Raw genomic sequence first — 22,492 nt, 5'->3', positions numbered from 1 at the left:
TTTTGGGGTGAACTACTCCTTTAACAATGTCATTTTATACAATATAGATTACTAAGGAGTTAATCTCATATATGCTGGAGCTGGACATTTATTCCGGCTGTCATTTAAAGGAGTTGTTTACCCAAAAATTTAAATGTCCTGTTAGTTTTCAGATGACTTGCCGGTGAGTAAATTAGCAGAAAACTTTATTTTTTTTGAGTGAACTTAGCCTTTAACAATGCCATATTATACATGCAGTCTTTTTCCAGTCCAGTAGAATGTGTTTAATAAGCATTTTATTGACATTATGAATTTTCGGACTTTCCTTAATTTGTCAGCAAGAAATATACTTATTTTTATATAAGTACTTAATAAGTACAGGCAAGGATAAATATGTTTTATTCACCCGTATTTTGACATATTTATTTGACCAAAGTTAATTAAAACATTAAAGCAGACACGTCACTTGTTTATTTTTATTTATTATTTTTATCATTATGTTTATAAATTCACTTTGATTAATTGTATTTTATAAAGACACTAAATGAAACGTCAGAGTTTTGGAGTCAGTAAAGTAAGTTTTTTTTTTTTGTGAAAGAAATTGATACTTTATATATACTTTATACTGATATTAAAAAGGTATATATTTAATTCACCAAAAGTGACAGTAAAGAAGTTTCTAATGTTACAAAAAAAAAATTAAATTCAAAAAGTGCCAATATCTTACTGACCGCAAAACTCTGATGTTTCATTTAGTGTCTTCATAAAATACAATTTATCAAACCGATTTTATAGACATAATGATAAGAATATTAAATAAAAAAACATGTGAAGTGTCTGCTTTAATGTTTTCAATTAATTTTCAAAAAGGTTTTTTATTTTTATTTTTTCTATAAAAATGAAATAAAATCAGAAAATTAAATTGAGTATACTGCTTTTCATCACAATCTATTAAAAGTAGAAAAACTTTATTTTAAATAGTAATAACTTCTCAATTTTACTTTATTTTTTATTTACTTATTTACTTATTTATTTACTTTATTTTTTATTTATAGACAATAATAATAAAAAGCCTTTAGTGTACAGTTAAAGGCAAACTTATTCACCCTCCCATTCATTTTTATATTTTTTTTTCAAATATTTTCCAAATGATGTTTAACAGATTCAGGAATTTTCAGTTTTTCCTATAATATTTTTTCTTCTAGAGAAAGCCTGATTTGTTTTATTTCGGCTAGAATAAAAGCAGTTTATAATTAAAAAAAAAAACTTTTTAGGGTCAATATTATTAGCCCCTTAAGCTATGCTTTTCAGATTGTCTACAGAATAAACATCAGAGAATAATTTGCCTAATTACCCTAACTTGCCTAATTACCCGAGTTAAACCTTTAAATAATGTCACTTTAAGCTGAATAGTAGTATCTTGAAGAATATCGGTAACACTTTACAATAAGGTTCATTAGTAATACATTTACTAACATGAACAAATCATGAACAACACATGTACAGCATTTATTAATCATAATTGAACATTTACTAATGCATTATTAACATCCAAGTCCATGCTTGTTAACATTAGTTAATGCACCATGAGTTAACATGAACTAACAATGAACTACTGTATTTACATTAACTAACGTTTATTAACATGAATATATACTGTAGTAAATGTATTGTTCAATGTTTGTTCATGTTAGTAAATGCATTAATTAACATTTACAAATGAACCTTATTGTAAAGTGTGACCAGAATATCTAGTCAAATATTATTTACTGTCATCATGACAAAGATAAAATAAATCAGTTATTAGAAATGAGTTATTAAAACTATTATGTTTAGAAATGTGCTGAAAAAAAATCTTTTGTTAAACAGAAATTGGGGACAAAAATATACAGGGGACTAATAATTCAGAAGGGCTAATAATTCAGACTTCAACTGTATGATTTTACCAAAATTTATGCAACTTCAGTCTCAGCAAATTTCCAAAATTCGCTGGCCACCAACAGAGAAGTTAAAAAAGTACATTTTAGTCCCTGCAAAAATGTGTAAATACTGTATGTACGCGGGACTTTACAATATAAAGACGATGACACTTTTAAAGTCACACTCACTTACTTACATAATAAATCAGATGAATCATAAGACATTTGGTTTTGGAGTCAGTGAGGAGGAGGAGGAGGAAAGCGATTGTTTCCATGTGTATGGTCTTATTGTTAGTGCTTGTGGGTTTTTTGTAGCTGGTGCGAATGGGAACACGGCCACTAAATCCATCTGAAATGAGCAGCGTGTCCCTCAGCAAACCCCCAGAGAGCCGCCGACTGCTACCAGACACACACACGCACTTAACAGCGCTCATCGCAAACACATGACTGACGGACGCCTGCTATTCTCAAACTGAGCGAACATTTCAACCCAACGTCTGAGGCATGATGTTGATTAGCACGGGCTCATGCAGGGTTTCACCAAGCCAAGACTTTTTCAGACTATTTATTCAGTCATCTTCCTTCGGCTTAGTCCCTTATTTATCAGGGGTCGCCACAGTGGAGTGAACCGCCAACTATTCTAGCATATGTTTTACGCAGCGGATGCCCTTCTAGCTGCAACCCAGTATTGGGAAACACCCATACACACACACACACACACACTCATACACTACGGACAAATTAGTTCATCCAATTCACACACTCAAAAAAATGAATTATGGCTTTAGTTGGTCCAAAGAATGTAACTATGTTTAAATTAAACAATTCGCTTATGTTTGTGTATTAAAAATAAAAGCGTTGTGTTGGAAAAAAATAGAAAAAGTAAGTTTTCACATTTAAACAGCTCGCTTATGTAACATGAATGAAAGGGAGTTGTGTTGCTTCTGCAGTACTGCATTTTGGTCAATAGGTGGAGTAATATCTGCACATGCGCAGTTTCAAAACAACACAGGAAGTAAGAAGATTCAAACCACAACGATCACTCTCAGCTCGGCGCCATATTATGGGAATCAAAAGATGAAGATTACAGTACAAATTGAGAACGTGCACAAAGCTTTCCCCAATGTGGACACACAGGTGAGATTTTCTTTTACTTTTTATGTATTTATACTGAGGCTGTGACAACATGAATCATAAATCTACTCTCTTGTAATACTATGTTGTGTTTGTGTATAGTATTGCTATGAAATTGCCATGTTCCCTGTGTCTTTTCCACATTATAGACAGATAAATGTATAGTTTGTTTTGCATTCCTGTGAAATTTTATACTTGGTATATATTAACTCCCCCAAAATAAAGTTACAAACGTTGGTAGTAAGGAATAGTCATGTTAGAATAGTCTAAGCTTTTCACTCATCATAGCACACGTGCTGCTGATAATGTGACAATAAAAGTGATTAGATTTTTCATTTGATTTCATGGTCTTCATCTTAAATGAGTGTCAAGCAGTTTGTTGAGTTTGAATGCCAGTTTTGATAACTTACATAATATTAATTAAAATGTGGTGTTGGCACATTGTTATTTATTATCTAATTGTATTCAAGCCTGTTAACTTAAAAAAAAATATCTTGACAAGCATATGTGACACTTAAATAGGATGACATCTAGCATGATGACATATTTAATGTAAGCTTATTTGTTTGGTCATCTAACATGTTTAAATTTTTAAGTTTAGTAGTTTGCTATTTATATTATTATATTTTATTATTTTAAATCTTTGCTCACTCACATCTATTTTCTCCCTCACAGGTTTACAGCTCAACCTCTAAAGTCCCATATCTGGCTGAGGAGACTGTGGATCATCCAGGTACTATGCCTTTAGATGCCTATACACACATTAAAATGATGTACAGTAAAAATACTAGTAATTTTAACTACTAATTATTTAGTAAATTACTAATTGTCATTTCATGTTATTTAGAACATCACCAGTGGAAAAAAAGGTGTGAATGCATCCTCAAAGCCCCTAAGTGAGGGAGTACATGGTAAGCTGTTTTATTTTATTTTTTTAAACATTTTGTATTTTCCTCTTAAACCAATTACTCCTTTCACCTTTGATCTGTTGGTAAATGTTTTATTTTTTACCTGACTTTTTTAGGATGCTGGGCATGATGAAACGCAAACCTTGATGTGCAACACCACCTTATGAATCTACAGTAGTTATAGCAGACTCTTTGTCTAAAGTGACTTACAATTGAGAAGACATTCAGCAAATCAACAAGAAGAGGCGATACACCCAAGATGTGCTAATTATACAAAAAATTTTAAGAATTAAGATTGCTTCTACATGTGGTTTGTCAAGCCCACACACCTGTGTAAAGCAGACTTCATGCACAATGTTTTGTTTTTTAGATATAGGGAGTGGTTGTAAGAAAATGTCTGGTGCAAATGTGCATAAATGATGCAAGTGTCAGAGAGATAAATGTGTGTAGCTATTGCATGTTCTGTGATGGTTGGTCTAATTTATGGTGTAGTGCTTATCGTGTTACTTTGCTTTAAAATGTTAATCTTTCTTTGAACAACTGAAGTGTTATCTGCTTTTTCAGTGTAAAGAAGGTACAGCATAGTTTACAAAAGAAGACTTTTTTCTAAGTATATTTTTGATAAATCATTTGAAGGCAGAATATTATTTTTGAATGTTTTTTGTAATATATGAAAAGTATTATTTTGAAAAGTGTATTTTATGATGTTTTTGTAAGCATATTTTTAAAATCATATATTGTTTTCAATTTATTTCATACTTGTATTACTATTATTTTAATAGTATTAATATTTTAACTTATTGTAATAAGTGAAGATACAGATAAAGACAGTATTTGGATTTTGATAATTATTTTATTGCTGGAAAATGTGTAAATCTGTAAAAATGCTATTGAATAAACTCAATGAAACGGAAACTGTTTTTTTATTTGGTTAAACATAACAATATCAATTTTAGAATAATTGAACTTAAATAACTACATTGATTAAAGCTAAATTATAAATGTTACGTTGACTGAACTAAACAACATTACATTACCGTTATGTAACTAACTTAAGTTCACTAAAATTAATATTCTTTCTTAAAGGTAACTTAACTCGGTTACGTGGAACCAGTGGACAAAAAAAAGTTAATTAACGCCAACATATCATTTTTTTGAGTGCAGGAGGGCTAATAATTATGACTTCACAGTACACTTTCAATAGTAGACTAGCAGACTAGAGGTTATAAACACACAACTGCGCAGCTCGGAGTTGTGTTTGAGTGAAATAGAAAGGGACAGAATGCTCACCGCTCGCCTGCTAGGCTTCAATTGAAAGCGTGTTTACTGTAAACATGCATTTCTGCTTGTTTATATACACTGCCTGTGGTTTGCATGGCGCTCAAGTAAATGTGCATGTGTGTGTGTGTGTGTACCTGAGTCTGCTGTGGGATGTTCAGAAAGTTGTTGTCCCGTGATCCGATGCCGACAAACCTGTTGGAAGCTGTGGAGCCTGGCGCTGGGTATGCTGCTAATACACACACACGCACACACACACACACACACACACAATACATTGTTCAATACAAAACTCAATACTAAAGTGCGCCTGTATTGCTTTTAGGAGGTCTCCTACAATAGGTTGCACCCAAAAAACATTTACTTTCTCATAATATAGACTGTGGAATCAGCTCTTTAGTAGCTATGTTTCCATCCAAAGATGCAAATTAAATTTATGCGCATAACTGGAATATCGCATAAAAGACGTGCGATTAAAGCAGCGTTTCCATCCAAGTAGTCAAAGAGAACAAAATCGTCACTTCCTGATTTTCTGGTGCCAAAAATCAAAAGTAAAAACGAAATTTGATGTGAAACGAAAAGCTGCGTGAATCATTCCTTCCTTTAATAAATTCTAACACGCAATGAACGTGTGGGAATGTTTGAAGGCGTCAGACACAGAGCGCAGACACTTTTGACAGTTCTGGAGGTCATTAAATACAATAACACTAAAATAAGGCCCAATCACAATTCTATTTTTGAACCCCCAACTCTTCCCCTTCCTCTTGGCTCTTAAAATCGAGTGTGAAGGGGAAGGGCTTTAAAATTTTTCCCCTAAAGCCGCCTTTCCACTGCACACGACATTTGAACACGACTGTCGGAGTACGCCCCCTTGTGGCAGTCGCACAGAATTTTTCAGTTCTGACGTGCACCATGGGAGAGCTGTCCTCGCAGTGTCCGAAATAAAGGAGTGCAAGAGCCAATATTCTTTGTGCGTTCACCATGACTGAATGAATGAATGAATACTAGAAACTCATAAACAATATAAAAATATATATTTTTATTACTTTATTACATACATTTATAAATAGAAATGTTTTTTTTTATATAGACTTTTTCTAATAAAATAAAACTACTATTTCTCATCTTGCGCACAGGGACCTGCTTAGACAACACTGGAATACATCACATCCGGTCAGCCGGTCGCATATAGGGTATAGTCCAGGGTTCACCAAACTTGTTCCTGGAGGGCCTTTGTCCAGCAGATCTTAGCTCCAACCCTAATCAAACACACCTGAATAGCTAATCAAGGTCTTACTTGGTATAGGTATTGAAACATCCAAGCAGGTCGGTTGAAGCAAGTTGGAGCTAAACCCAGCAGGAACACTAGGACACTCCAGGACTGAGATTGGTGACCCCTGGTCTAGTCGCAGAAGTTCAAATATTTCAACAGATCCGCAGCTCAATTCGGAACCGAATTTTCCGCATATGGAGATGATCAGAACTCCACGCAGCTCCCGGACTACTCTACATTGGAAATTAATGACTTCCAGTCTGTCGCTTGTTGTGTGCAGTGGAAAGGAGGCTTAAGAATTGGGACAGCACTGCAGCACCTGCACATGTCATCATATGCCATCGCGATCTCTTGCTTCATATGAGATCAGACGATCGCGACTGCTGTAGTTATTCCAGTTGAATTATTTTTAGGAAATCACTAAAGGCATGTATTATGTTATCATAACGATCTAATGTGGCAATAAGATCGTAATACTGGGCATTTGCACAGTGTCCATATTCATCAATGTAAACACACCAAAAACAGCATTAACATTATAGCAGACACTGTAAAAAGCCCATTCCCAGCCACTAGACATTACTGACAGTGTCATCGAGTGTCAGAATGTTGTGGGACTGCTGTACAGGAGTTATGATTATGGATTATAGATCGCGAAATTTATCGATTTTTATTTTAGTGTTTTTTTTAAGCATGACGGTGACACACAAACGCAGTTATGAATATATTAAAACATGTGTTTGTTTATTATAAAAATTTGTAATAATGACAAAAAATACCTATTTGTGCATCTCCTTACTTCCGGGTGTAACTATCTGCCGTTGTGGCTGGTGTATTCTGGGAAACCTCTTGATTTCGAGTGTGGGCCTGAAAATCTTCATTCAAAGGGCTATTCACCCCTTTCCCTTAGCCCTAGCTTCAAGCTAAAGAGAATTGGGACAACACTACCCCTTGACGTGAACGCGCAAAACGAAGGGTAGGGGAAGGGTTAAAGGGGTAAAATTGGGATTGGACCTAATACTGAAACAATTACGGCATTTTAGAAAGACCAAATCAACATTTTAGATGTTTTACAATGTGCTCAGGCAGCTGGTTTGTCCATTCATGCACAGTTTTATCATCACATGATCTCTTCTAACAAAATAACATGACGTTTTTCTATGCGCACACTGGAATTTGTTCAGTAAAAGTGTTTCCATTGTAGTTTATGCGCATCGTTTACAAAGTTTATACCAAGTTTGGCGCATACATTTATTGATGCGCATTTTCAAAATATACGCGCATCTTGATGTTTCTATCAACAATTTTTTTATGCTCATATCCAAAATGGATAGGTGGATGGAAACGTAGCTAGTGTCTGAAATGGCAGGCTCAGCGAATCCTGTCTCTTCAAACTCCGCATCTTTGAGAGTCTGCTCTGATTGGTCAGATGGCAAAGCATCTATTAGCATATGTGAATTTTAGGTCACTGGGTTTGCATCTGCAACATTTTGAAGAATCGTGAGAGATATGTGTGATAAAAACACAAAAAGTATCTGTTTAAATTTCTCTGTAAAAATACTTTGTTATATCTAAAAAGTTTAATAAACAAATAAAAAAAAAGAAGGAAAACACAAAAATTATGAATAAACATTGAAAAATCTTGACATCGTAAAATTGTTAACGTGAACAATAGGAGACGGAAATGCATTTGCCAAATAAACAGTGACTTAGAGAATGTTACACCTATGTGATCATCAAGCTGTCTCTATTATGCTTGCATTGTTTGCTGTTGGTAGCTTTGTTAACAATACTATAGTCGGCCACTCTAACAACTTGACGGAAACGCATCTAATTCACATTTTTTTTTTTTTGCGAATTTAAAAAGATTCGCTTCACGTTAGGATGGAAACCCAGCTTCAGATACGTACAGTAATCAAAAAATCAAAAAATTGTCTTTCTTTAGAGGTGCGTGCAAGGTGGATTTGCATTCACAGTTTAGAAAACGGTGTATCCTTGATCATGTTGACAAAAAAGAATCAATCTCATTAAGACCTCAGCTACACACTACAGTTTATATTACAGCTACATTACATACTACACAAGTGGTAATATGCAAAAAAAAAAACCACATAATAAAAGCTCTCTAAATAACACTAAAATGTAAAATAAATGTAAAAAGGGAAGCGTGCACTAGTTGCAATTAATGGAATTGCAATCTGTTTGAGTGAACCAATAAATCCATTTTCAGTTACCATCGTCAGTTAGCAGTTCAAGCTTTATATATATTGTGAATATTTCAATTAAAGTGACTAATAGCATGTTCATTTAACAATAATTACAAATGCATAATTCTAGTTGAGTATTTTATGTTGTCGATTATTTTAGGAAACATGTAATGGACAGTTCAGGATAGTCCCTTCTGAAGGATTTGGCACTAAGAACCTGTAATCAAACATAAGCTAGTACATGAGCCAAAAAACTGCCATTAAGATGGATGGCAATGCTAATAGATAGACTTCTCTAGGTATCAGTTCTTGGACTAACGACGAACAGAGTGAGTGCTTGAATTATACGTCAATTTATTTTTGTAGTTGAATTTTGTGAAATACATAACAGTGATAAGTGCTATAACAGATTATTTAGAGTAAATTGAATATTTATAGTCATTTTTGTTCAATAAATGGCGGATTAGGATTAGCATGCGGTTTTGGATATATACGCACACCGGCCACTTTATTAGGTACACCTTACTAGTAGCGGGTTTGGACCCCCTTTTGCCTTCAGAACTGCCTTAATTCTTTGTGGCATAGATTCAACAAGGTACTGGAAATATTCCTCAGAGATTTATTATTGACATTATAGCTTCACGCAGTTGCTGCAGATTTGTCGGCTCCACATCCATGATGCGAATCTCCTTTTCCACCACATCCCAAAGGTGCTCTATTGGATTGAGTTCTGGTGACTGTGGAGGCCATTTGAGTACAGTGAACTCATTGTCATGTTTTAGAAACCAGTCTGAGATATTTTGTGCTTCATGACATGTTGTGTTATCCTGCTGGAAGTAACCATCAGAAGAACAATACTCAGGTGGGCTGTGACATTGTTACAATGCTCAGTTGGTACTAATGGGTCCAAAGTGTGCCAAGAAAATATCCCCCACATCATTACACCACCACCACCAGCCTGAACCATTGATACAAGGCAGGATGGATCTATGCTTTCATGTTGTTGATGCCAAATTCTGACCACACCATCTGAATGTCGCAGCAGAAATCGAGACTCATCAGACCAGGCAACGTTTTTCCAATCTTCTATTATGCAATTTTGATGAGCCTATGCAAATTGCAGCCTCAGTTTCCTGTTCTGAGCTGACAGGAGTGGCATCTGGTGTGGTCTTCTGCTGCTTTAGCCCATCCGCTTCAAGGTTGGATGTGTTGTGTGTTCAGAGATGCTCTTCTGCAGACCTCGGTTGTAGCAAGTGCTTATTTAAGCTTATTTAAGTTTCTTTTGCCTTTCTATCAGCTGGAACCAGTCTGGCCATTCTCCTCTGACCTCTGGCAATTTGCTCCCACAGAACTGCCGCTCACTGCATATTTTCTCTTTCCAGACCATTCTCTGTAAACCCTAGAGATGGTTATGCGTGAAAATCCCAGTAGATCAGCATTTTCTGAAATACTCAGACCAGCCCGTCAGGCACCAACAACCATGCCACATTCAAAGTCACTTAAATCAACTTTCTTCCCCGTTCTGATGCTCGGTTTGAACTGCAGCAGATTGTCTTGACTATGTCTACATGCCTAAATGCATTGAGTTGCTGCCATGTGATTGGCTGATTAGAAATGTGTGTTAACGAGCAGCTGTACAGGTGTACCTAATAAAGTGGCCAATGAGTGTATAGATTCACGTTCAAATGAAAATGTCAAAATTACTGTTTATCAACACACTGTAAAAATGCTGGCTTCCACACAATGGATTTGTGTTGAGCGTGGAGTTAACTTGTTAGTTTTTACAAATTTAAATGGACTGAACATAAAACAGTTAAGTTGTCCCCCCCCCAAAAAAAAATCAAGAATTGTGCTGGTTCAGCTTATTTTAAATAAGTAGCAAATGTAATTTGCATGTGTGTGTGTGTGGATGTGTAGAGTGTGATGGAGGATTTAAATGGGGAAAATATCATGTTTTAATTCTCTTTCACATTTAAATTTGACATTTAGAACAATTACATGGAGGGAAATGATGGAAAGGAGGGGGGGAGGTATTGCAAAATTTCAGATCAAATTTTAAGGCAGTTGCATGAAAGTTGGAGGGAGGATTTGAAGTGAATTAACTCAAACATATTGTTGGGAAAAACATCAAGATGTTAAGAATTCCAAAACAAAATAAATCTAAATGTCATATATCAAATTCAGGGCAGTTGTGCGGAGTGGACTCCATTAGATAAAAGGAATATATATATATATATGTGTGTGTGTGTGTGTGTGTGTGTGGGTGCACGTGTGTGAATGCTGTTTGTAAAAGCACCGAAAGATGAAAGTATAAAAGAAAAAAGGATGGGATACGACAGCTTGAGACCGTTACACCATTCCATAGAAATGAAATGAATGAATGGGAAAACACAGAAAGAAAAAGAGCACTCCTGTGTATGTGTGTGTGTGTGTGTGAGAAGGGGGAAAAAAAGAAGAAGGGATGGTCTTTTGGAAGGCCAGGCTCCTCCTTTTGCCCACCCGCCCTGCTGACAGCACCCGAAACACACACACATCCCAAGCAAAGACCCACAACCCAGTGCCGCCGCTCTCACACACCACAAAATCCCTTCACCTGCATGGCTACACAAACTTCTCCGTCGGCGGACGTCGCTGAATGTGGGCCACCGTTTTATTCTGTTTGTTTGTCTGTTTGTTTGTTTTGTTTGGAGTCCATGCCAGCTGCCCTGAATTTGATCTCTTGAAGGAGGAAGAAAAGGAGGAAAGGGAAAAATGAAAAGTGAGAGCGATGAGGAGGGAGGCTGATCTATGGGAATGATTGGCTGATTTGGATTTCTTCTTTTTTTTTTTTTTGCTTGGCATCAGCCAATGAGAGGCGGCGGAGTGTCTCCATCCCCATTCAATTGCAAAAGTGCGTGACTGATTGCAATCGGAGAAATAAAATGAGAAAGCAGGATGAAAAGGGGGAAAAAATGAACAAAGAAGAAATCAGATGGAGAAGAGCAGGGCATCTAAAGCCAGAAATGTCTTTTTTTTAACGCAAGTATGCAAATACAGACAGGAACGCTTGATTGGGTGTGCATTATTATTACACGTTAGGGACGACAGCTATAACAACAATTTTTATTTATTTGTTTTTAATTTTAAAAGAATAGAATAATCCACATTACGACTAAAACGATAACGGCACAGAGCAATGACAACATCAGGACGACTTTACGGATGATTTTGCTTCTATTTTTACATAATGAGTATTCAAAACATTGTCAGCCAATCAGAATTCATTCCGATTTTAACAGTGCTAAAATTTAAAGAAGCAGTTCACACTTTGAATAAAAGCAATGCTATTGTGCAGGGGTTTATTATATTATATTATATTATATTATATTATATCATACTATATTATATCATACTATATTATATTGTATTATATTATATTATATTATATTATATTATATTATATTATATTATATTATATTATATTATATTATATTATATTATATCATACTAAATTATATTATATTATATTATATTATACTATATTATATTATATCATACTAAATTATATTATATTAAATCATATCATATTATATTATATCATACTAAATTATATTATATTATATTATTATATTATATCATACTAAATTATATTATATTATATTATATCATACTAAATTATATTATATTATATTATATTATATTATATTATATTATATTATATTATATTATATTATATTATATTATATTATGGCGGTTCATTGTTCTGTGGTAACTCCAGATTAAAAAAGGCACTAAGCCGAAAAGAATATGAATAAATGAATATTATATTATTGTTTTGGTGTGACCAGACCTTTATTGTGGCATAATTTTTTTTTGTACTCAAGGGGGTGCTAGATATATATTATTACATTGTATTTAGTGCTGGACAAAAATTAAATCGCGATCAATCGCATCCAAAATAAGTTTGTTTTGACATAATATATGTGTGTGTATGTGTACTGTGTAGATTTATTATGTATATACAAATACACACATGCATGCATTTATTTAAGAAAATGTTTATTTATATTTAGATATAAAATATATATGTGAATGCATATACAAAATGAAAAATATATATGAAAAAATCGTTTTGCATAATTTTGTTTCTATGTATGTGTGTGTATCACATATGCATAATAAATATATTATATTATAACAATAAATAATATGTTATCATCACAATTATATTTTATAAATTTATCATTTTGGTGTGAACAGAGCTTTATAGAGGCATTAAATTTTGGTACTCGAGGGGGCGCTAGAGATATTTATATTATATTATATATCGACAAACACTATTACACACTATTATAATATAACTAATATGTTATCGTTACAGTTATATTTAACTTTTTTGTTTGAACTGAAATTTATTGTGGCAATAAATTTTGGTACTCAAGAGGGCGCTAGAGATATTATATTATTTTAAATATCGATTAGTTATTTTTATAATTTTGCTGTGAACAGAGCTTTATTGTGGCATTAAATTTTGTTACTCAAGGGGGCGCTAGAAATATATATTATTGGTATACACAAATTTTTACTATAATAATATAACAGTAACTAATATGTTACCATTACAGTTATATATAGTTTTAGCATGAACTAACCTTTATTCTGGCATAACATTTTGGTAATCAAGAGTACGCTACAGATTATATTATATTATATTATATTATATTATATTATATTATATTATATTATATTATATTATATTATATATTGAAACACACTAATATATACTATTATAATATAACAATAATTAACATGTTATCATTATGTTATCATGCAACATTTTGTTGCTCAAGGGGGCGCTAGAGATATTATATCGATTTACTCTAATATACACTATTATAATATAACAATAACTATTATGTTATCGTAGTTATGTTTAACATTTTTGGTGTGAGCAGAGCTTTATTGTGGGATAAATTTTAATACTCAAGGGGGCGCTAGAGATATTATATAGATTTACTCTAATATACACTATAATACCATAACAATAAATATGTTATCGCATAGTTATATTTAACTTTTTTGTGTGAACAGACGTTTATTGTGGTATTAAATTCTGATACTCAAGGGGGCGCTATAGTTATATTACATCAATTTACTCTAATATACACTATTATAATATAACAATAACTATTATGTTATCGTATAGTTATATTTAACGTTTTTGTGTGGACAGACGTTTATTGTGGTATTAAATTTTTGATACTCAAGGGGGCGCTAGAGATATTTATTATATTACATTATATCGATTACACTAACATACACTATTATAATATAACAATAACTATTATATTATTGTAGAGTTATGTTTAACGTTTTGGTGTGAACAGAGGTTTATTGTGGCATAAATTTTGATACTCAAAGGGGCGCTAGAGATATTATATTATTTTATATTATATTGATTGCCTCTAATATACACTATTATAATATAACAATAACTATTATATTATCGTATAGTTATATTTAATGTTTTTGTGTAAACATACATTTATTGTGGTATTAAATATGGTACTCAAGGGGGCGCTAGAGATATTTATTATATTGATATACACTAACATGCAGTTATATTTATCATTTTGATGTGAGCTTTATAGTGGAATAAAATGTTGTTACTCAAGGGGCGATCGAGATATTATATTATATCAATTTACATTAATATACACTATTTTAATATAACGATAACTAATATTATTGTATAATTATATTTATATAACGTTTTGGTGAGAACAGAAATTTATTGTGGCATAAAATTTTGGTACTCAAAATTTTCTAGAAATATTTATTATATTTTATTATTTTAAATTACACTAATTTACACTATTATGATAAAACGATAACTATAAAGTTATCGTATAGTTACATTTAACGTTTCGGTTCGAACAGACCTTTATTCTGGCATTAAATTTTGGTACTGAAGGGGGTGCTAGAGGTATTATATTATATTATATTATATTATATTATATTATATTATATTATATTATATTATATTATATTGATTTAGACTAATACACACTATTATAATATAAGAATAACCATTATATTATCGTTACAGTTATAGTTATCATTTTGGTGTGAACAGAGCTTTATTGTGGCATTAAATTTTAGCACTCAAGAGGGTGCTAGAGTTTTCAAGCATGTTTTATTTACACGGATATATCCTAGTAACTAGTATTGTCAACTATAATGCTTTTTAGTTCAACTAAAATTTCGAGTAAACGGACCTAACGCTTTAAGATACGATGACAAGAAAAACAACCCTGTCTGCATTGGCGTACTTGTGTAGTGTTTGTTTCATTCCTAATGTTCCCTCTGATGAATTACTGTGAGCGCAGCGGGGTTTTTTTTTAGGGCTCTGGTGGGTCTGGTGCTTGAGCGGACACTTACAGGGCGAGGCCGGAGAGCCCACTCCGCTCTCGGGGTGTGTGTGGCTGGGTTTGTGCTCGGGCAGGGAGAGGGGCATCGGCACCGGCCGCGCTACCGGAGGAGGAGGAGGTGGCAGTAAGAAGGAGCCGGGCAGTTTGTTCTGACCGCTCCCGTTAGGCTGCAGATACACACACACACACACACATACAGATGGTGAGGGGGTGAAAGAGGCACTCATACACACACGCGCACACACATGTACACACAGACAGAAATGTGGAGGCGTGCAATCACAAAGGGTGAACTTGGAACGTTACAAAATGTACAAAAAACATTCGAAAATTATTAAACATACACGCCGAGTTATTACAGTGTCATGAAGCATACAGTAATAGGAGCAATCTGGTTTTGAATGAAGAAAAAAAAAGCAGCCCAGTTGCATTTATTTAGCTTTTCTTAACTCTGCCTTTATATTCTAATCATTTATGTGTGTGTTTGAATAAAAAAGGAGATTTTGCAAATGATCTCCTACATTAAATGCTTATAGTTAGAAAATGTGCACAAAATTAAGATTTTTTTATTAATGCATACATTAAGAGCTATTGAATAATGTAGATTGAGCACAAAGGAACATCAAAATGCCAGGTTTAATGATGTGAAATTATATTTATGATATATATATAAATATATATTTATATATTGTGTTGCACTCTCAGCTCACATCATTCAAAAGAAAAGGTCCACATTGTCCCCCGATAATGTGAACAGACTGCACTGTTTTAGCAACTGGCTGAATGTAAAGGAGGACTAAGCAAAATTGTTTCTACTTTATAATTAATGTTCTCAACTCAATTTAACTTTATAATGAGTACAATTGTTTGTAATTATTATTGTTATTATAATTTAACATTTTCCATATCTGCAATGCCTGTATTTTGGCATTTTTTGCAGTCCACTTAGAATCCAACTTGAAAATCCTTTTTTTCTTTATTGGCATACTATTATAATATAACAATAACTATGATGTTATCGTATAGTTATATTTAACGTTTTTGTGAAAAAATACATTTATTGTGGTATTTAATATGGTACTCAAGGGGGCGCTAGAGATATTTATTATATTGATATACACTAACATGCAGTTATATTTATCATTTTGGTGTGATTTTGGTGTGAGCTTTATAGTGGAATAAAATGTTGTTACTCAAGGGGCGATAGAGATATTATATTATATCAATTTACATTAATTTACACTATTTTAATATAATGATAACCAATATTATTGTATAATTGTATTTAACGTTTTGGTGTGAACAGAAATTTATTGTGGCATAAAATGTTGGTACTCAAGGCGTTTCTAAAAATATTTATTATATTTTATTATTTTAAATTACACTAATATACACTATTACAATATAACGATAACTATTATTTTATCCTATAGTTACATTTAACGTTTTGGTTCGAACAGACCTTTATTCTGGCATTACATTTTGGTACTGAAGGGGGCGCTAGAGATATTATATTATATTATATTATATTATATTATATTATATTATATTATATTATATTATATTATATTATATTATATTATATATCATATTATATTCCACGTTAAAAAATAATGACAACCTGGACATCCCTATTATAATATATTATGATTTATGTCTTCTACAGTATGTTTTTGTGTGAGGAATAGGTTGAAAATTACCTTTAACCTGTATTTCATAACAAATGTACAAAATACACTAAAAATAATCATTTATTCATGATATTTCCCTTCCACATTTTAGCTGATTTTCGTTTTAAAGCCATCTCTGTCAGGATGAATCCTCCCTCTTAAACCCGGAAAGAAGCCAAATATGTTTCATGACACTTTCTAAGGAATGAGGGATGAACCTGAACTCAAAACAACAGAGACAACGAAGACTGACCAGTGTTAGAAGATGGAGAAGAAGAGACAGAGAGAGAGGAGAGAGAGACTTTAGCAGAGATGTGTGTGTGTGTGTGTGTGTGTGTGTGTGTGTGTGTGTGTGTGTGTGTGTGTGTGTGTGTGTATGTGTGTGTGTGTGTGTGTGTGGTGTGTGTGGTGTGTGTGTGTGTGTGTGTGTGTGTGTGTGTTTCTGAGTGTGCATGTACTGTATGTGCAACTCTGTGTCTGTGTTCATGTGTGTGTGCATTGAGTGTGTGTGCTGTGCATCTGAGAGTGTATGTGGGTGAGTCTGTGTGTCATTATGTCTGGCATCTGAGTGTGAATCTCTGTGTGTGTATGTGTGTGCATGCATACGTATGTGTGTGCATCTGAGTGTGTGTGTGTGTGTGTGTGTGTGTGTGTGTGTGTGTGTGTGTGTGTGTGTGTGCGCGTACATCTGAGTATGTGTATGTCTGTGCATCTACGAGTATGTGTGTGCATGTGTGTAAAAGTGTGTGTGTGTGTTTATGTATCAGTATGTGTGTGTGTGTATCGGCGTGTAAGACTGTGTGTGCATCTGAGTGTGTGTATGTGTGCATCTGAGTGTGTATGTTGGTGCAGTCTGTGTGTCATTATGTTTATGTGTTCATGTGTGTAAAAGTGTGTGTGTGTGTTTGTGTATCAGTATGTGTGTGTGTACACCTGAGTGTAAGACTGTGAGGGCATGTGTGTGTTTGTATGTCAGTATGTCTGTGCATCTGTGTGTGTGTGTGTGTGTGTGTGTGTGTGTATGTGCATCTGAATGATTGTGTGTGTATGTATGTGTGTGTCAGTATCTGTGTGCATCTGAGTGTGTGCGTGTGTCCATGTGCATGTGTGTGTGTGTGTTACCTGTGCCCCCGGCTGCCCTGAGCCGTCAGCACAGACGAACTGGACGAACTCTTTGAGCGGGTCCTGATGGTGGTGGTAGCGGATGGTGGGGTGGGTGAAGTATGGACTGGACTGCTGGATGATGGAGGGAGCGGGGAAATGAAGAGCAGAGGCAGAGGCTCGTGGACTCCCTGAAGAAAACACAGAGAAACGGTGTGTGAGATACTCAGACATATAAATTTAGACCCTTAGATCCATCTGCTAGTGATGCTTTATGCTTAAGGTAATAGTTTAAAGGTGCTGTATGTAAGTTTGTGACTCTTCTAAAGTGTAAAAACACCAGAATATGTTAGCTGATATTTAAGAAACATGCTGAGTGAACATTCTTGTTTATCTAAAAAACAATGCTGAAGTCAGATATTCTGCTTAGAAAACGTGTGTGTTACGTGCCAGAACGACTCTTTGTTTTGGTTCTTTGTAACCCACCCACTGCCCGTTTAGCCTATTATATTTCAGCACCCCGAGTTGCCTTGGTGGAAAACAGTGCATTTCATTCATTCAGTCAGGAAGGCTCTCAAAGTGTTTGTCCGTGACTGAAATGTGACCTCTGGTGGACAGTAGCAGACTCCCAAATGAAACGTAGATACAGATTTCCACATGAGGTGGTTATTAATTAGCAAATAATAAAAATACTATGAACACAAACATTAGGTGAGCAGGTTACATTGTAACCCCGTGGCCTATTAAGGCGATACATGATGAGATTTGCAGTGATAAGCATTCTGGCTGTTTGCACCAGACGAAACGTGACAGAAATTTTGACTCTTGACTAATAAAAAGCATTGAATTTGCTCATTTTAGACTTTTAAAATGGCATTTTGAACGGAAATGAGCAGCTTGGACATTTTGATAAACATCAGCCTAAAACATTATTGTGCTTTATTAAACATTTTCTTTTATTTCATTCTGTTTATTCTGTCCTCATTTATTAGAACAGCTTTTTGTCGAATCATCTGATAAAAAAATGACGTGTGGTTTAAAATAGAAACATTTTGTATCACTTTACTGTAAATATATTTACTTTCACAGATTTGAGTCAAATAGTTAAAAAAACTTATAAAATAGAATTTTTTTGCAACACTTTAATGTAAATATATTTAATTTCACATTTAATAAACTTTCGACTAACAAATGCATTGAATTTGCTTATTTTTACACCTTCACACCAGCATTTTGAATGGGAAAAAAGGGCAGCTTGGACATTCTGATAAACATCAGCCTAAAATGTTATTGTGCTCTATTAAACATTTTCTTTTATTTAATTCTGTTTATTCTGTCTTCATTTATTAGAACAGATTTTTGTCAAATCAGCTGATAAATAAATAATAATAAAAAACATTTAAAATAGAAACTTTTTGTGACACTTTCCTGTAAATGTATTTACTTTCACATTTAATCCCTTTAATAAACTCTTGACTAACAAAAAGCATCGAATTTTCTCATTTTTACACCTTCACACCAGCTTTTCGAATGGAAAATAGCAGCTTGGACATTCTAATAACCATCTCTTTTGATGTTCCACAGAAAAACAAGGTCATGCATATTTATATAAGCAAAAAAAAAAAAACTTATGTTATTGTGCTTTATTATTATTGTTTATTATTTCTGTGAAAAAACATTGCTTAATTATTTCTGTTTATTCTGTCTTCGTTAGAACAGATTTTTGTCAAATCATTTGATAAATAAATAGCTAAAAAACATTTAAATTAGAAACTTCTTGTAACAATTTACTGTAAATGTATTTACTTTCACATTTAATCCATTTGTTAAACTCTTGACTAACAGCAAGCATTGAATTTGCTCATTTTTTACAGCTTCACACCCGGACATTGAATGGAAAAGAGCAGCCTAAAATGCTAATCTGCCTTATGAAATATTGTCTTTTATAATTAATGGTAAAAACATTTATTAAAATATTCATTTATTAAAGCAGATTTGAGTCAAATCATCTGATAAATAAATAATAAAAAACATTAAAGATAGAAACATTTTTGTAACACTTTACTGCAAATGTATTTACTTTCACATTTAATCCATTTAATAAACTCTTGACTAACAAAAAGCATTGAATTTGCTCATTTCACACCTTCACACCAGTATTTTAAATGGAAAAGAGCAGCTTGGACATTCTAATAACCATCTCTTTTGATGATCCACATAAAAAAACAAGGTCATGCATATTTAAATAATCAAAAAAATTATGTTATTATGCTTTATATTTTTTTAATTATTACTGGTAAAAACAGTTGCTTAATTATGTTTACTCTGTCTTCATTTATTACAACAGATTTTTGTCAAATCATTTGATAAATAAATAGCTAAAAACATTTTATATAAATTTTTATAACACCTTAGTGTAGATGTATTTACTTTCACATATAATCCATTTCATAAACTCTTGACTAACAACAAGCATTGAATTTTTTCTCATTTCACTCCTTCACACCAGCATTTTAAATGGAAAAGACCAGCCTGGACATTCTAATAATCATCTCTTTTGATAATGCACTTAAAAAACAAGGTCATGCATATTTAAATAAGCAAAAAAATTATGTTATTATGCTTTATAGTTTTTTAATTATTACTGGTAAAAACAGTTGCTTAATTATGTTTACTCTGTCTTCATTTATTACAACAGATTTTTGTCAAATCATTTGATAAATAAATAGCTAAAAACATTTAATATAAATTTTTATAACACCTTAGTGTAGATGTATTTACTTTCACATATAATCCATTTCATAAACTCTTGAATAACAACAAGCATTGAATTTGCTCATTTCACTCCTTCACACCAGCATTTTAAATGGAAAAGAGCAGCTTGGACATTCTAATAACCATCTCCTTTGATGATCCACATAAAAAACAAGGTCATGCATATTTATATAAGCAAAAAACCCCTGAACAAATGTTCATATTTAGCAGAACTGCTTCTTTACATGCCATTTCCACCATCCTCCTTTTCTCCTCTTCATCTATCTCACGCTGTCCTTCTTTTTCATCTATCTCTAACTCCCCCTTTTTTTTTCTTTTTGGTGCTTCTTAATCTCATTAGGTACTGGGCAGGAGCCAGGCGTTATAGGGTGCCAACAAACACACACACATGCACACACACACGCACACACACACACAAACAAAAAAACGGTATCTTCTCAATCTCCACAAGAGTTATTCATCACTCACAAAAGAAAAACCACAGTATCTCTTTCCCAACAGCGGCCAACATCCATCCATAACTCACACACGCGCATTAGAAACGCAAACCTCGCTTCTTTTTCCTCCTCCACTGTCTCGACTCTACATAAACACGCTAACCAGAAGCGTCTGCCGCAGAAAATAAACAAAACTTCCAGAATCACATGCAGGAATAATCCATTTAAAGCCGCCGCTCTCGGTCCCGCTGACCTTTTACTGCAGCCGGACGCGGACGGAGGCTAATTCTGTGCTTCTCACAGGGCCGTCGGATGGGATTAAACATCCGGGACGACAGGGAAACACAACAGGGAGCTTTTTTGGATGGCTCTCCTTTGGGTGGGAATGGAGACGGCCTGCGAGACCGCAGTCTTAAAGCCTCAGAATATCATGGTAAACTGATGGGATTTTCATGGTGTTTCTGAATGCGTCTGCCAAGAAGAGCTGGATAAGGGCATCGTCAGCACGGAATTTCAGACATATGGATTCAAGGCCTGGAAAGTATTTCAAAACTAACATACACAAGTTCAAGTCAAAATGATTCGCCATCCTTTGAATTTTCCAAATATTTCCAACATGATGTTTAACAGAGCAAGGAAATTTGCGTAGTATTTCAGACAATATTTTTTCTTCTGGAGAAAGTCTTATTTGCTTTATTTTAGCTAGAATAAAAGCAGTTTTAAATTTTTTAAAAGGTCATTTTTATTAGCCCGCTTCTGCAGTATTATTTGTGGATTTTGTCCTGTGCCAGTTTGAATGACGCTGGCCAGTTTTGGAAAAGGAGAGAGCGAATGGTAGAGCTTTTATATAGGATTCTCTTGGTCACGCATCTGTTACGCGTTGGGGAAGCTTTATAAATGTTCCCTCATGGCTTCTTCTGTTTGCGTCTTCTCCTCGCCTTTTTCAGAAGGTCTCGGGTGATCCATAAGGAAATGAGAAGGTTTGAATTGAGGATAATTCGAGGGTATCGAGAAGCGAACACTGTTGTTGGGACTTGGGTCTATTCTTAGATGTCCAAATTTAGCCATGCTTTAGCTAAGCTGTCTATGTTTAGACCTATAAGACGTCTATTAAACACAACATTGTTTGGTGGGCAGCTTTACATGTGTCTGTAAGTGTTTTTTTTCTACACTGCAAAAGCCTGCACATTAAACAACTGCTTACAGAACATAAATCAATTAAAATTACATTAAAAATGACGATTATCTTCAAGTTTCAAACTGTATAACTGCACAAAACTCATTATTAGTGACACATAATGTACTAATATACATCACATACATACACTAATATGCATGAAATACATATACTAACATATAATACACATATACTATTATACATAATAAAAATACAAAATACAA

General features: G+C 33.7%; 1 protein-coding gene and 2 long non-coding RNA genes across 52 annotated transcripts in view; 2 read left to right on the top strand and 1 right to left on the bottom strand.

The window, feature by feature from the left end:
- Positions 1–22,492, bottom strand: part of nfixa (nuclear factor I/Xa) — a 253,724-nt gene that overhangs the window by 11,770 nt on the left and 219,462 nt on the right. For 18 of the 50 annotated variants that reach the window (XR_015475493.1, XR_015475495.1, XR_015475499.1 and 15 more), the window contains 3 exons: positions 17,901–18,070; positions 15,119–15,275; positions 5,356–5,450 (listed from right to left, as the gene is read on the bottom strand). Coding sequence is in view for 26 of the 50 variants with exons in the window: in XM_087235012.1 (XP_087091138.1) it covers positions 5,356–5,450; positions 15,119–15,275; positions 17,901–18,070 (422 nt within the window). In the remaining 24 variants the exon portion in view is untranslated. The remainder of the gene's footprint in view (positions 1–5,355; positions 5,451–15,118; positions 15,276–17,900; positions 18,071–22,492) is intronic. The other 32 variants (XR_015475500.1, XR_015475490.1, XR_015475492.1 and 29 more) reach the window with 3 other exon arrangements.
- Positions 197–2,846, top strand: LOC147837526 (uncharacterized). The gene is made up of 3 exons (XR_015477038.1): positions 197–387; positions 517–646; positions 693–2,846. It is a non-coding gene; the product is annotated as an uncharacterized LOC147837526 (long non-coding RNA).
- Positions 2,907–4,855, top strand: LOC137495823 (uncharacterized). The gene is made up of 4 exons (XR_015477025.1): positions 2,907–3,035; positions 3,708–3,765; positions 3,880–3,943; positions 4,057–4,855. It is a non-coding gene; the product is annotated as an uncharacterized LOC137495823 (long non-coding RNA).

The sequence above is a fragment of the Danio rerio genome, chromosome 1, assembly GCF_052040795.2.
Source record: "Danio rerio strain M-AB ecotype USA chromosome 1, GRCz13ab, whole genome shotgun sequence".
NCBI lineage: Eukaryota > Metazoa > Chordata > Actinopteri > Cypriniformes > Danionidae > Danio > Danio rerio.
This window is presented reverse-complemented; position numbering and strand designations above follow the sequence as displayed.